We start from the raw sequence: 11931 nt of genomic DNA, 5'->3' as shown, positions 1-11931 counted from the left end.
AGAGTTTGAAAAAATTAATTTTGTTCAGCTTGCCCACAGGGATTCCAGGACATTGGCAGCTGCAGCTAAGAGGGCGCCTAAGGTAGTGGAGAAAGCAAATAAAGAGCTTGTGTATTACAGCATTGTGTTAACTTGTGTGCTTGGGGGAAAGAAGCACAAATGTGAAGGATCCGGTGTTAGACCAACACAAAAGTGAGTCCATGATCAGTGTCTGTAGTGTCAGTTATACAGAGCTCTCAACTGGTGGAAATCATTTTGAGCGAGAACATAAGTGAAAATGAGTGAGATTGGTATTAAAATGAGTGAGATTATGTAGAGGGCAGGAGACTCACCTGCATTGTGTGAATCACACTCCTAAATGGAAAGGATTTTGCCTCTAGAGGGTCTGGGGTATGTGAAAAGTTTGCAACTCAAGACATTCACTACCAGAGACATGTCCATGAAAACACAATGAAAAACTCATGAAATGTTAAATTTCATAGGTTGGTACCCATGAAATTTATTTTCATAGGACAACCACCTATGAAAATCCCATGAAATCACTTTTTCATAGCATTTTCATTGGAGTTTTTCATAGGGTTTTCATTGATTTGTTCTATGAAAATGCCATGAAAATACCATGAAAATCAAATTTCATTGGTACCAACCAATGAAATTTAACAATTCATAGGTTGCAATTGGGCTTGTTTTTTCATAGGATTTTCATGTACATGTCTCTGGTAGTGATTCTTAGGTGCAATTTTGATCGATAGTTCACAGTGGCGGATCCAGGATGGGGCATTTGGGGCAAATGCCCCCCCCCCCCCCCCCCTTCAAGAAATTGCATACAAGATCGAGATACTCTAATAGAGCAGTCAATTACTCTAATAAAGCAGTCACAATGTTCATGAGGCAGTGTAGCTTACCTATGAAGCTATAAATAGGATTTTATTTTACATAACAGACGTGATATAGTTGGTAAGGATAACTAGCTATTATTGTTGTGACCTTTTTTTTTTTTTTTTTTTTTTTTTGGTCTTCAACTGGTTTTCAGCAAGTTTTTTTTGGTCTTCAACTGTTTTTCAGAAAGGTGCCCCCCCTCTTTCCAAACTCTGGATCCGCCCCTGGTTCATGATTTTTGGACAAAAGATCAAACAGATTTTAATCACATACAGTAAGGGATTATATTGCATAATGTATGTATACAGTAGCTATTATATAATTCACTGTTTGCTGCTGTGTGCCCTGTTATATTCTGATGTTACTTTCTTCGATGATTTAAGCCACACCACTTCTGCAGGACTGCATTTATGACAAGGCTTTGTTTTGATTATAACAGATAATGACCTTAATGCAAACAGTAACTATACAGCATGGAAATGACTTAGTATATAATAATTGCATGTTTAAAAATAATGTGAAGTCAGTTAATTAGCTAGCTATAAGGTGTGTGCAATGAGTTCAATAATGGCTTCTGTTTACATGGCTTCTGTTGATCGTTGGTGGCTGAACAACCCTAACATATGTGAATATAACCATAACAACCCTATGATATACCTGTCCTTACAAGTGATCATGTGATGCTAAGAAACAGCTGCTTTAGTTCGAGATTCATGCTTTGAGTCAGAGAAATTAATTCGTGAGTTTAGAGGTGTTGTGAGTGAGAGTGAGATTTTGCTTCAATGCGTGAGAGTTGAGAGCTCTGGTTATACTCTGACCGAGTTTTTGCGTCTTGTGCATTGGCCAGAGGGTACATGACCAAATTTAATTGTGAAAATAGCCAATGGCTGATGGGTTGCTGTATTTGGTGGATCAACAGATCACGTGATGAACATATTATTCTACTACTCATTGGATTATTGTGTAATACTCTTGATATAGTAATTATTTTACTAATAATGACAAATGCTGCACCTTCATCGCTAAAAGGTCCACGCACCGTTTCAGATTTATGGATTTAGCTAGCTACGTAATCACAGATTAGCTAGCTACGTAATCACAGATTAGATCCACTACCTAGCTTTAAACACAAGTGTTTTTTATCATTATTTTTAGTCAAGAGGATGAGACTAGGTACAGCCAGCCCATACCACAGCTGTAATCCTACAATCATTCTATAATTTACCTTCTTTAGGCTTTATTCTCATGGAAGGAGAGTGTGCCGTGGCCCAGACCGCTGAAGTGAGTAAATTCACCAGCTTTCCTGTTAAGAATATTTGCTTCTATAAAGATTGTCAACAGTGCTAGCTTGCCAAGTTAACTTACTCAGGCTGTATCAGGAGTCAGTAAAATCCAGACTCCTCAAACACATGCCTATCCATGGAAAACGATGTAGCTACTTGTGCAGCACCAGATAGTGGACTATATAGACTATGTACTGTATACATAAGTTTAATATGACCGCCATAGCTAGCTAAATCCGTAAATCTGAAACGGTGAGTACAGTTGAGAAGTTAAAATGAAGTGAGCAGTGTTTTGTCATTATACTAGTAAACTAATTATTATACCAAGGGTATTACAACACTGACATTACTTACACATCTCCAATGAGCAGTGGAATATGTTCATCATATGAACCGTCTACCCGTGATCTGTCGACCAATGATTCGCCCAATACAGCAACCCATGGCCGACTGCAATTTCTAATAGTTTATATACCATGTATACTATTTTATGTTTCTGCTTTGCTGTATTTTGCAGGACAATCAAGCAAGGCTTCCCAGCTTCAGTGAAACTTTGCTTGACAGAAGATTGCCAGCAGCTCACAGTGTCTTATGTCAATATGAATCACAATCATGATGTCAATAAGGTTGTAACTGATGTTGATTGTGTTGGTTGTGTATGACAGCACTAATGCATAAACTACTGTATAGAGAGAAACTTTGGCAGGGGTAAACTTTTGTTAAATTGCATTTGGAAAAATAAAAACTTTGGCAAATTCAAGCTCATGCAATGTTTAGCTATAAAGAAGCTAATCTGAGATGCTATGAGTAAATGGCGGATTTGGCTAAATTGCCAAATTTGTCGAAAGTTCCCTCTATACGGTATTGGAGTTGTTGATACTATATACTTTTGTAACCTTTGGTTTGCCTGCACATTATTTATTTTGTATAGTAAATTGAATTACAAACATATTTTTAAAACTGGCCTTGAAAGCCTATGAAATAGTGTGCTGTGTATTCTAAACCACTTTGCATGGTAAATACGAGTTTGTTATGGATAATTACAGCTATTAAATTAAACAATTATAATGAAATTCCATTTTTTGCTAATAGGAGATGTACAGCCATTTACCGAGGTAAAGAAAGTTAAACAGTGCAGAAAAGGATGAAGTGAAATTGCTTTTGGAGATGAACGTGAATGAGAGACTAATACAACAGTACTTAAGCTTATAGGAGAAAAGATACAAAGCACTTAATTTAAGCACTTCTCAGCAGGATTGTTATATGCAAAATTGTAGTTTTGTTGTGTAATACACTTGTATGGATTAATTGCTAAAAAATGTAAAACAACTAATAATGTGCACAGACTAAAAGAGTCAATGTGTTGGAGTATGCAGTACTGCTATGGAGTCAACTAACACTAATTAGGAATGTTGCTATAACATGAACGACAAAACCACACTGCACACTTTGACTTCTGCTTTAAATTCACACACTTGAAATGATACCATACTAGGCAACTATCACATTGTATGGAGTCGTCTTCATCATCATTAATAGGGCGAGTACAACTGCCACAGTAATAAGCAGGATTCTTCTTTATTGCTTCCACCACATTATGTACAGCTATCCATCCATCCTGAGTAAAGTATTTCTTGCATGAATCCAAATGGACTTGGTCATCTAAACAAGATGCTGTAATGCGTTCCGGTAGAATTTCAACACCATCTTCCTGAATTAAGCCTTTTCATGCAAGGACAATCTCTGCATCACTAGGTTCCACAAACCACTGTAGAATTACTAGAATCCAGTACAACAATAATGTATAATATAATAATTTATGTGACCTAATTTTGGATAACCTACATTTTGCACACCATGTTAAAACATAGACAAACAGTATTTTATAAGGCCTCTATAATAATCCATGGGCATTGACATGCCTACAGCAGGGGCTGGAGCCCAGAGATTTTGAGTGGTCAGGCCATTCCACATGGACTACAATGGAGGTCATAGTCATGCACGCTACATTTTATTGATTTGAAATTTAAATCACATTATCTACTGTCTAAGCTAAGGAAGTCTGGGGGCATGCTCCCTGGGAAAATTTTTGAAAATACATGTTCTGAAATGGCATCTGGAAGCTATTTTACATACACGGTCTCTTTCTGTTTTTTACACCAAGAATATATCCAGGTAATTTTGAGCTATACTGTATACCAATTAATTCAATTTAATATATAGCTAGTAGCTAATTTTACTTTCATGATACAAAGTGAGTTTAGTTCTTTTGAGATACAGAAGCAATTTTGATTGTAATTGTTAATACATAAACATGCATTATCAATTAGCCTATTGTGCAATTCTATGCAGATGGTTCACTAGAAAGTAATTTGAAGACAATTAAAATGGATATAATGGCTTAGATCAACCAGTGTAATAAGAGTATTGGTATTGTATACCGAATGCTCTATTAGCCCGCACTATCACCATGACTGTTCTATTAGAGTATAATGGGATGACTGCTCTATTAGAGTATCTCGATCTTTTTGCAGATTCAAGTGGCTGAAAAGTGGTCCGGCCAATGCCGGACCGGCCTGACCGTGGACTCCGGCCCTGTACAGAAGTCCATATATGTGTATGTGCCAAAACGGTAGGTGTTACAAAATCAGGTCACATTAGTTGCTCACCTCTTTCTCTGTCAAGTGGCAACTTCTTTAAAAATGGCACAGGCTTGTCCAATCTTTTCTTCTTTCTAGGTAACCCAATTACAGTTTTCTCTGCCCCTTTTGGTCTGCCTCTCTTCTTCAGTTTAGGTGGCAGTGTTACATCTTGAAATTCTAGCAAACAAATTGTGTGATTTAAATACCAAACAGGTTTGCAGTTGAATTGAATGCTTGGTCTACCTGAATACTAAATAAATAGTGCATCTTATTGTAATTCACGTTTGATAATTGAAAATTAGTGCACAATTGTTGTGCACTGTCATAATCATCATACCGTAATAGGGTAAACATTTTTCATATTAAAAATTTACTAGATTTACATTATAGTTTTTCAATGATGTGTCTGACATTAAGACATTTTTGTTGGGTGTGGTCAGATAAGATGTATATGACGCACTTTTTGGGTGTACTACTGAAAAAAGGCACATGCTTAAATTAGTGCACACCCTGGTCAAAACATATGGTCAAGAATTCACTATATACGTACAAGTGCAATAGTGCTATACCTTTACGATTGGCGTCCAGTAGCACAGGTGTGCTGCTATCATTATTGTTAGTTGCTAATCAAATTCACAAATGGAATATAGAAACTGTGCTACAGTATGTGCCTGCTTACCATCATCATTGTCCTCTTCCTCATCATGACTCTGATAAACCTCACCACCATCTATAGTTACTTCACTACTGACAGGTGGTACTAAGTGTCCTTCACAAGTGTCCACTGTATTGCTGATTTGAACAGCTATTATCCAGTTATTAATGGCACACAGTATGTCAGAAATGTTGAAAACAAAAATTAGTTAATTTTTTGGGAAAGAACATAGGTGGCTGGAACCTACCTAGCTAGGGCATATTCAGAAATTCTTATGTTTTCTAAACATTGCTCCCATAAGTTTCTGGCATTTATGATCAGATTTACAAAAAGGTACCTTTTTCATACTCAAATTCTACCCATTTCTGAACTTTGAAGCTTCATAATAGGGCTGGGAGATAATTTAGATAAACAGATAATCTAGATACCTATTGTAAATTAGATAAAGATTTTCATTATCGAGATGATAGTAAATCTCTGCAATCTAGTGTATATAAACCACAGTCAGACGAAAAACTTTTGGAAAGGTATCAAATTAAATGAGCAACAGGTAAAACTTCTGACTTGATGAGGACTTTACGTCAACAAATATGTAAAACTGTGCTTACAAAAGTACATTATTATATCAATATTCGAGATAAAATAGTTGTCAGTTATTGAGGTAGAGATGTAGCCCTACTTCATAACTTTTTTTATTTTCCATGAGTGCAGCTAAAGTGTTTAGCTGAATTTTGAAACTAAGAGCAAGTTAATCAGTATAAGGAATCAAGTGTTACATCATTTTGTTTGCTGGCATGTACAATGTGTGGAAAAGGAACCTTTCACAAATTCAGTCACAATTTATAGTTATACACATGTATGCATAATGCAAAACTTCAGAAGGCAAAAATACTTTCCGCCAACCTTACATACAGTAATTTTATATAAAACATGCAATAACAATAATTTTATAATGCAACCGTATTAACCTCTGTGCTATCAAAATAGATGAAGCACTTACTCAACAGCTATTAATTCTTAGGGTAGTAACTTTTCTTAGGACAAAAAGTGCACTAAGTTTGAATGAGACAAATGCTAACTTCATCTACAAACATTAAAGGGTAAGCAAGCCACAGAAGTTTTTTGCTACACAATATGGTTACTTACACGGATTATTCTCATTGCGGAGTTGCTGAATATTCTCATCATCTTCATCAAAAACTATCACACTTCCACCATGAGCCCAGGCATCATGAACCTGCTTCAGTGTATCCATTCTCTTCATGAATTCATCCATTCCTTTACTTCTGATGCAAGAGAGGGTAATTTGTCAACAATTGCTTTGGCTTTCTGAAATTTCTGATGCTGGGTAAGTGTGCTACGACTAGTCCCCTGAACAGTATCACCAGAACTTCTATAGCTAACCTGCAGGTGCATTAAATGATCTAGGTATAGTACATGGTGTACATACCTCATACGAGCAATCTTGAACTGTTGAACTTTTGTTTTTGAAAATCTCCTTCAAGTAAGACAGCTTCCATCTATTGGCAACACCAACTTCAGAATACAGAGGTGACTTCTGCATATCACGCACCGCAAATATGTGACGACAAGGCAGTTTCATAGTGTTAGCAAATGCACATTGGCAAGAGCTAGAAGTCACTGATAAAGTACCTATGAAAAGCAAACTAACAATAATTGATGAAGCAATATTAATACCTTCACTGGAAGAAACTGTATAGAAATCACTTCGTTGAGTTAAAATTTTGACTTTTTTCCGCAATGTTTGTTGTTTCAAAATAAATTGGTAAGCATACGGTGTAACTAAGTTCACAAATTCATCTTGACCAGACTCAAAGACAACTGGCTTCTTCACCAATGCCATAACTGTGCCATGGTCCCGTTCATTCCGTAACACAGATAGCACTGAAAAAAACTGGTCAAAAAATCGTGAGAGGCTAGCAAATTTTGAGCAGACACTCTTTACTTTGCTGTTGATTGATTCCAACCTGTTGTTGGTTCTTTCACCAAAGGTAACACAAGCTGACTTGAAACATTCTACCCACTCATGCTTGATAACATGCCAGTTAGCATTATAGTAGTTGACAACAGATTTAGGAGCAGTTTCTAGCAAAGTGGCATAATGCTTTTCATACTCTTCTTCTGAACGAGAATAAGCCAGCTTTGTTATGATCTCTAAAGAGTAATCCCTTTCTCCAGGCCTTATCCCAAGTTTATCAACTGTCACTTCCCTCCGAAATGACCTTAAAGCATGAAACAAGCATATCTGTAATTGTACTCCTAGAAATTGCTCCTCAAACACAGCTCTTTCTGTAAAATCTTTGTCCGTAACTACAACACCCACTTTGCACCATGATGGGTTAACAGATTTGAAAGCCTTTACCATGTTGGTGATGGCTTCCTTGGTTTCAAGTGATGTAAGGAACAGTGAAACTATTTCGCTTTGTCCATTGCTGTCAATCACTAACAGTGGCATCCTAAGTTTATAAGTAGCATCAAAAAAAATGACTTCTGGGAAACAATTGAAATTGTATTTCATCATGGCATCTTGGAAAAACAGCCCTGTAAATACTTTCTTTTCATCAACAAATACATCCACAGCTGACCCTAAATTTAGGATAAATTGTTACACAATTATATAAACACATCTTTACATGCTCAATAAATTACAGCACACATCTATGATTTAATTACACTGTAAAACTAAAACAGCAAAAATAAATATACCTTCAAGCTTCCTTAAACGGCTAACTAAACTATCCAAATCATTCCCAGAACTACTTGAATTCAGTTCTCTTTGTACATTTGAAATGTCTTTAAGAGTGACAACTTTTCCAGAGCTGCTTAAGTGCTGTTGCAATAGTTTCTTGTTCGCTTTCATCCCCAAAAATACTTTTGCTTCAACTTTTTCGGTACTGTTTAACTGCCTTTGCCTTGGTAAATGGCTGTACATCTCCTATTAGTAAAAAATGGATTATCATTATATAATTATTCCATTTAATAGCTGTAATTATTCATAGCAAACTCGTATTTACCATGCAAAGTGGTTTAGAATACACAGCACACTATTTCATAGGCTTTCAAGGCCAGTTTTAAAAATATGTTTGTAATTCAATTTACTATACAAAATAAATAATGTGCAGGCAAACCAAAGGTTACAAAAGTATATAGTATCAACAACTCCAATATCGTATAGAGGGAACTTTCGACAAATTTGGCAATTTAGCCAAATCCGCCATTTACTCATAGCGTCTCAGATTAGCTTCTTTATAGCTAAACATTGCATGAGCTTGAATTTGCCAAAGGTTTTATTTTGCCAAATGCAATTTAACTAAAGTTTACCCCTGCCAAAGTTTCTCTCTATACAGTAGTTTACGCATTAGTGCTGTCATACACAACCAACACAATCAACATCAGTTACAACCTTATTGACATCATGATTGTGATTCATATTGACATGAGACACTGTGAGCTGCTGGCAATCTTCTGTCAAGCAAAGTTTCACTGAAGCTGGGAAGCCTTGCTTGATTGTCCTGCAAAATACAGCAAAGCAGAAACATAAAATAGTATACATGGTATATAAACTATTAGAAATTGCAGTCGGCCATGGGTTGCTGTATTGGGCGAATCATTGGTCGACAGATCACGGGTAGATGGTTCATATGATGAACATATTCCACTGCTCATTGGAGATGTGTAAGTAATGTCAGTGTTGTAATACCCTTGGTATAATAATTAGTTTACTAGTATAATGACAAAACACTGCTCACTTCATTTTAACTTCTCAACTGTACTCACCGTTTCAGATTTACGGATTTAGCTAGCTATGGCGGTCATATTAAACTTATGTATACAGTACATAGTCTATATAGTCCACTATCTGGTGCTGCACAAGTAGCTACATCGTTTTCCATGGATAGACATGTGTTTGAGGAGTCTGGATTTTACTGACTCCTGATACAGCCTGAGTAAGTTAACTTGGCAAGCTAGCACTGTTGACAATCTTTATAGAAGCAAATATTCTTAACAGGAAAGCTGGTGAATTGACTCACTTCAGCGGTCTGGGCCACGGCACCTCCTTCCATGAGAATAAAGCCTAAAGAAGGTAAATTATAGAATGATTGTAGGATTACAGCTGTGGTATGGGCTGGCTGTACCTAGTCTCATCCTCTTGACTAAAAATAATGATAAAAAACACTTGTGTTTAAAGCTAGGTAGTGGATCTAATCTGTGATTACGTAGCTAGCTAATCTGTGATTACGTATACGTAGCTAGCTAAATCCATAAATCTGAAACGGTGCGTGGACTTTTTAGCGATGAAGGTGCAGCATTTGTCATTATTAGTAAAATAATTACTATATCAAGAGTATTACACAATAATCCAATGAGTAGTAGAATAATATGTTCATCACGTGATCTGTTGATCCACCAAATACAGCAACCCATCAGCCATTGGCTATTTTCACAATTAAATTTGGTCATGTACCCTCTGGCCAATGCACAAGACACAAAAACTCGGTCAGAGTATAACCAGAGCTCTCAACTCTCACGCATTGAAGCAAAATCTCACTCTCACTCACAACACCTCTAAACTCACGAATTAATTTCTCTGACTCAAAGCATGAATCTCGAACTAAAGCAGCCGTTTCTTAGCATCACGTGATCACTCGTAAGGACAGGTATATCATAGGGTTGTTATGGTTATATTTACATATGTTAGGGTTGCTCAGCCACCAACGATCAACAGAAGCCATGTAAACAGAAGCCATTATTGAACTCATTGCACACACCTTATAGCTAGCTAATTAACTGACTTCACATTATTTTTAAACATGCAATTATTATATACTAAGTCATTTCCATGCTGTATAGTTACTGTTTGCATTAAGGTCATTATCTGTTATAATCAAAACAAAGCCTTGTCATAAATGCAGTCCTGCTGAAGTGGTGTGGCTTAAATCATCGAAGAAAGTAACATCAGAATATAACAGGGCACACAGCAGCAAACAGTGAATTATATAATAGCTACTGTATACATACATTATGCAATATAATCCCTTACTGTATGTGATTAAAATCTGTTTGATCTTTTGTCCAAAAATCATGAACTATCGATCAAAATTGCACCTAAGAATGTCTTGAGTTGCAAACTTTTCACATACCCCAGACCCTCTAGAGGCAAAATCCTTTGCATTTAGGAGTGTGATTCACACAATGCAGGTGAGTCTCCTGCCCTCTACATAATCTCACTCATTTTAATACCAATCTCACTCATTTTAATACCAATCTCACTCATTTTCACTTATGTTCTCGCTCAAAATGATTTCCACCAGTTGAGAGCTCTGTATAACTGACACTACAGACACTGATCATGGACTCACTTTTGTGTTGGTCTAACACTGGATCCTTCACATTTGTGCTTCTTTCCCCCAAGCACACAAGTTAACACAATGCTCACTGCTTGAAGTTTCTTAGTTTACTAGAGTGGTATATCCACAGTATATGGAACAGTTAATTGTTAGGAATTTTAGTAGCTTTTCAGTAAACCTGCATTCACTGATGTTTACTGAGAGTTTAAAATTTAGTAAAACAATTACGTTCCATATACTTAAAGTTACTGACATTTTACTATCAGTATAACTGGATACAACTACAGTAAAGCAGCTTAACAAATTAGTAAACTAAGAACCTTCAAGCAGTGGCTGTAATACACAAGCTCTTTATTTGCTTTCTCCACTACCTTAGGCGCCCTCTTAGCTGCAGCTGCCAATGTCCTGGAATCCCTGTGGGCAAGCTAAACAAAACTAAATTTTTTAAACTCTTCAACACGATTCTTCAAATCTTTATAGGACGAGAAGGTGTCACCAACTTCGAAGGATACGGCCATAGTTCGTCCAAGAACCAACCAAGATTCTTCTGTTTTAATAGTGCGCCTCAACCTGAACGCAACGTGAGCCCTCACGTGTGCAAACAGGAAGTGCCGGACGAATAGCGCAGAAAGGTGGTGTCCGGCTGCCGGACGAATAGCCACTGCGATTATCGCAAGTTTTGCTATATTTAAGATGTTGAACGATTACTTCAATCTGGATCACTCCAACTTTTTTACTTTCTCCCACAATACAAGAGGTCACGCATATAAATTACTTAAACCTCCTGCCCACCTTTCATGTCGGGTCACCTATTTTGGTACTAGAGTAATTTATGATTGGAACAATCTTACGAGTGATATTGTAGGAAATTCTTTATTAAATAATTTTAAATCAGCTATAGATAATTACTTTTATGACTATTTAACTGGCTACGATTACACATTACGACGACACCCTAATACCTACCTAAGTTTGCCCCCCGTGCTGGGTAAGGGACTGCTCATTACCGCACGCCCACAGCCTCCCCAACGGCTCACGTGACCTCAGTAGGCTTGGGTGAGACACGTGGGCGTCAGTGCCCACTGTACCCAGAGGCTGGGTTG

At 36.9% G+C, this 11931-nt stretch overlaps 2 protein-coding genes and 2 long non-coding RNA genes across 5 annotated transcripts; 1 reads left to right on the top strand and 3 right to left on the bottom strand.

Moving 5' to 3' along the window:
- Window positions 1–3510, top strand: LOC136239222 (uncharacterized). The gene is made up of 3 exons (XR_010693382.1): window positions 1–192; window positions 2680–2788; window positions 3255–3510. It is a non-coding gene; the product is annotated as an uncharacterized lncRNA (long non-coding RNA).
- Window positions 3076–7922, bottom strand: LOC136239220 (uncharacterized). Its single transcript, XM_066029948.1, has 7 exons — window positions 7158–7922; window positions 6910–7112; window positions 6606–6863; window positions 5484–5609; window positions 5374–5427; window positions 4832–4981; window positions 3076–3941 (listed from the first exon to the last, which is right to left on the bottom strand). Exons 3-7 carry the CDS (start codon window positions 6733–6735, stop codon window positions 3889–3891), a joined length of 513 nt encoding a protein of 170 aa, XP_065886020.1. The 5' UTR covers window positions 6736–6863; window positions 6910–7112; window positions 7158–7922; the 3' UTR covers window positions 3076–3888.
- Window positions 6740–7935, bottom strand: LOC136237780 (zinc finger SWIM domain-containing protein 3-like). The gene is made up of 3 exons (XM_066027993.1): window positions 7158–7935; window positions 6917–7112; window positions 6740–6863 (listed from the first exon to the last, which is right to left on the bottom strand). The coding sequence occupies exons 1-3, from the start codon at window positions 7933–7935 to the stop codon at window positions 6740–6742; spliced, it is 1098 nt and encodes a 365-aa protein (XP_065884065.1).
- Window positions 7936–7937: 2 nt separating this feature from the next.
- LOC136239219 (uncharacterized) lies at window positions 7938–10665 on the bottom strand. 2 transcript variants are annotated; one of them, XR_010693381.1, is made up of 4 exons: window positions 10522–10665; window positions 8884–8992; window positions 8187–8415; window positions 7938–8066 (listed from the first exon to the last, which is right to left on the bottom strand). It is a non-coding gene; the product is annotated as an uncharacterized lncRNA (long non-coding RNA). The 2 variants fall into 2 exon arrangements; XR_010693380.1 differs by lacking the exon at window positions 10522–10665 and having other exon boundaries at window positions 8884–9472.
- Window positions 10666–11931: the final 1266 nt, after the last annotated feature.

The sequence above is a fragment of the Dysidea avara genome, chromosome 11 (assembly GCF_963678975.1).
Source record: "Dysidea avara chromosome 11, odDysAvar1.4, whole genome shotgun sequence".
NCBI lineage: Eukaryota > Metazoa > Porifera > Demospongiae > Dictyoceratida > Dysideidae > Dysidea > Dysidea avara.
Note: the sequence above shows the minus strand (reverse complement) of the source record. Positions and strands in the feature narration are given on the sequence as shown.

Bases quoted from the DNA above. Each gene is read 5' to 3' on its own strand.
- LOC136239220 (XM_066029948.1), bottom strand. From the start codon at position 6,735: ATGGATGAATTCATGAAGAGAATGGATACACTGAAGCAGGTTCATGAT. The intron at 4,982-5,373 runs GTATAGCACTAT...TTTGTTTGCTAG, and splicing joins ACTGGACGCCAATCGTAAAG to AATTTCAAGATGTAACACTG. The intron at 3,942-4,831 runs GTGAGCAACTAA...ACTGGATTCTAG, and splicing joins GCCACTTGACAGAGAAAGAG to TAATTCTACAGTGGTTTGTG.
- LOC136237780 (XM_066027993.1), bottom strand. From the start codon at position 7,935: ATGCCACTGTTAGTGATTGACAGCAATGGACAAAGCGAAATAGTTTCA. The intron at 7,113-7,157 runs GTATTAATATTG...TGCTTTTCATAG, and splicing joins TACAGTTTCTTCCAGTGAAG to GTACTTTATCAGTGACTTCT. The intron at 6,864-6,916 runs GTATGAGGTATG...ATGCACCTGCAG, and splicing joins TCAACAGTTCAAGATTGCTC to GTTAGCTATAGAAGTTCTGG.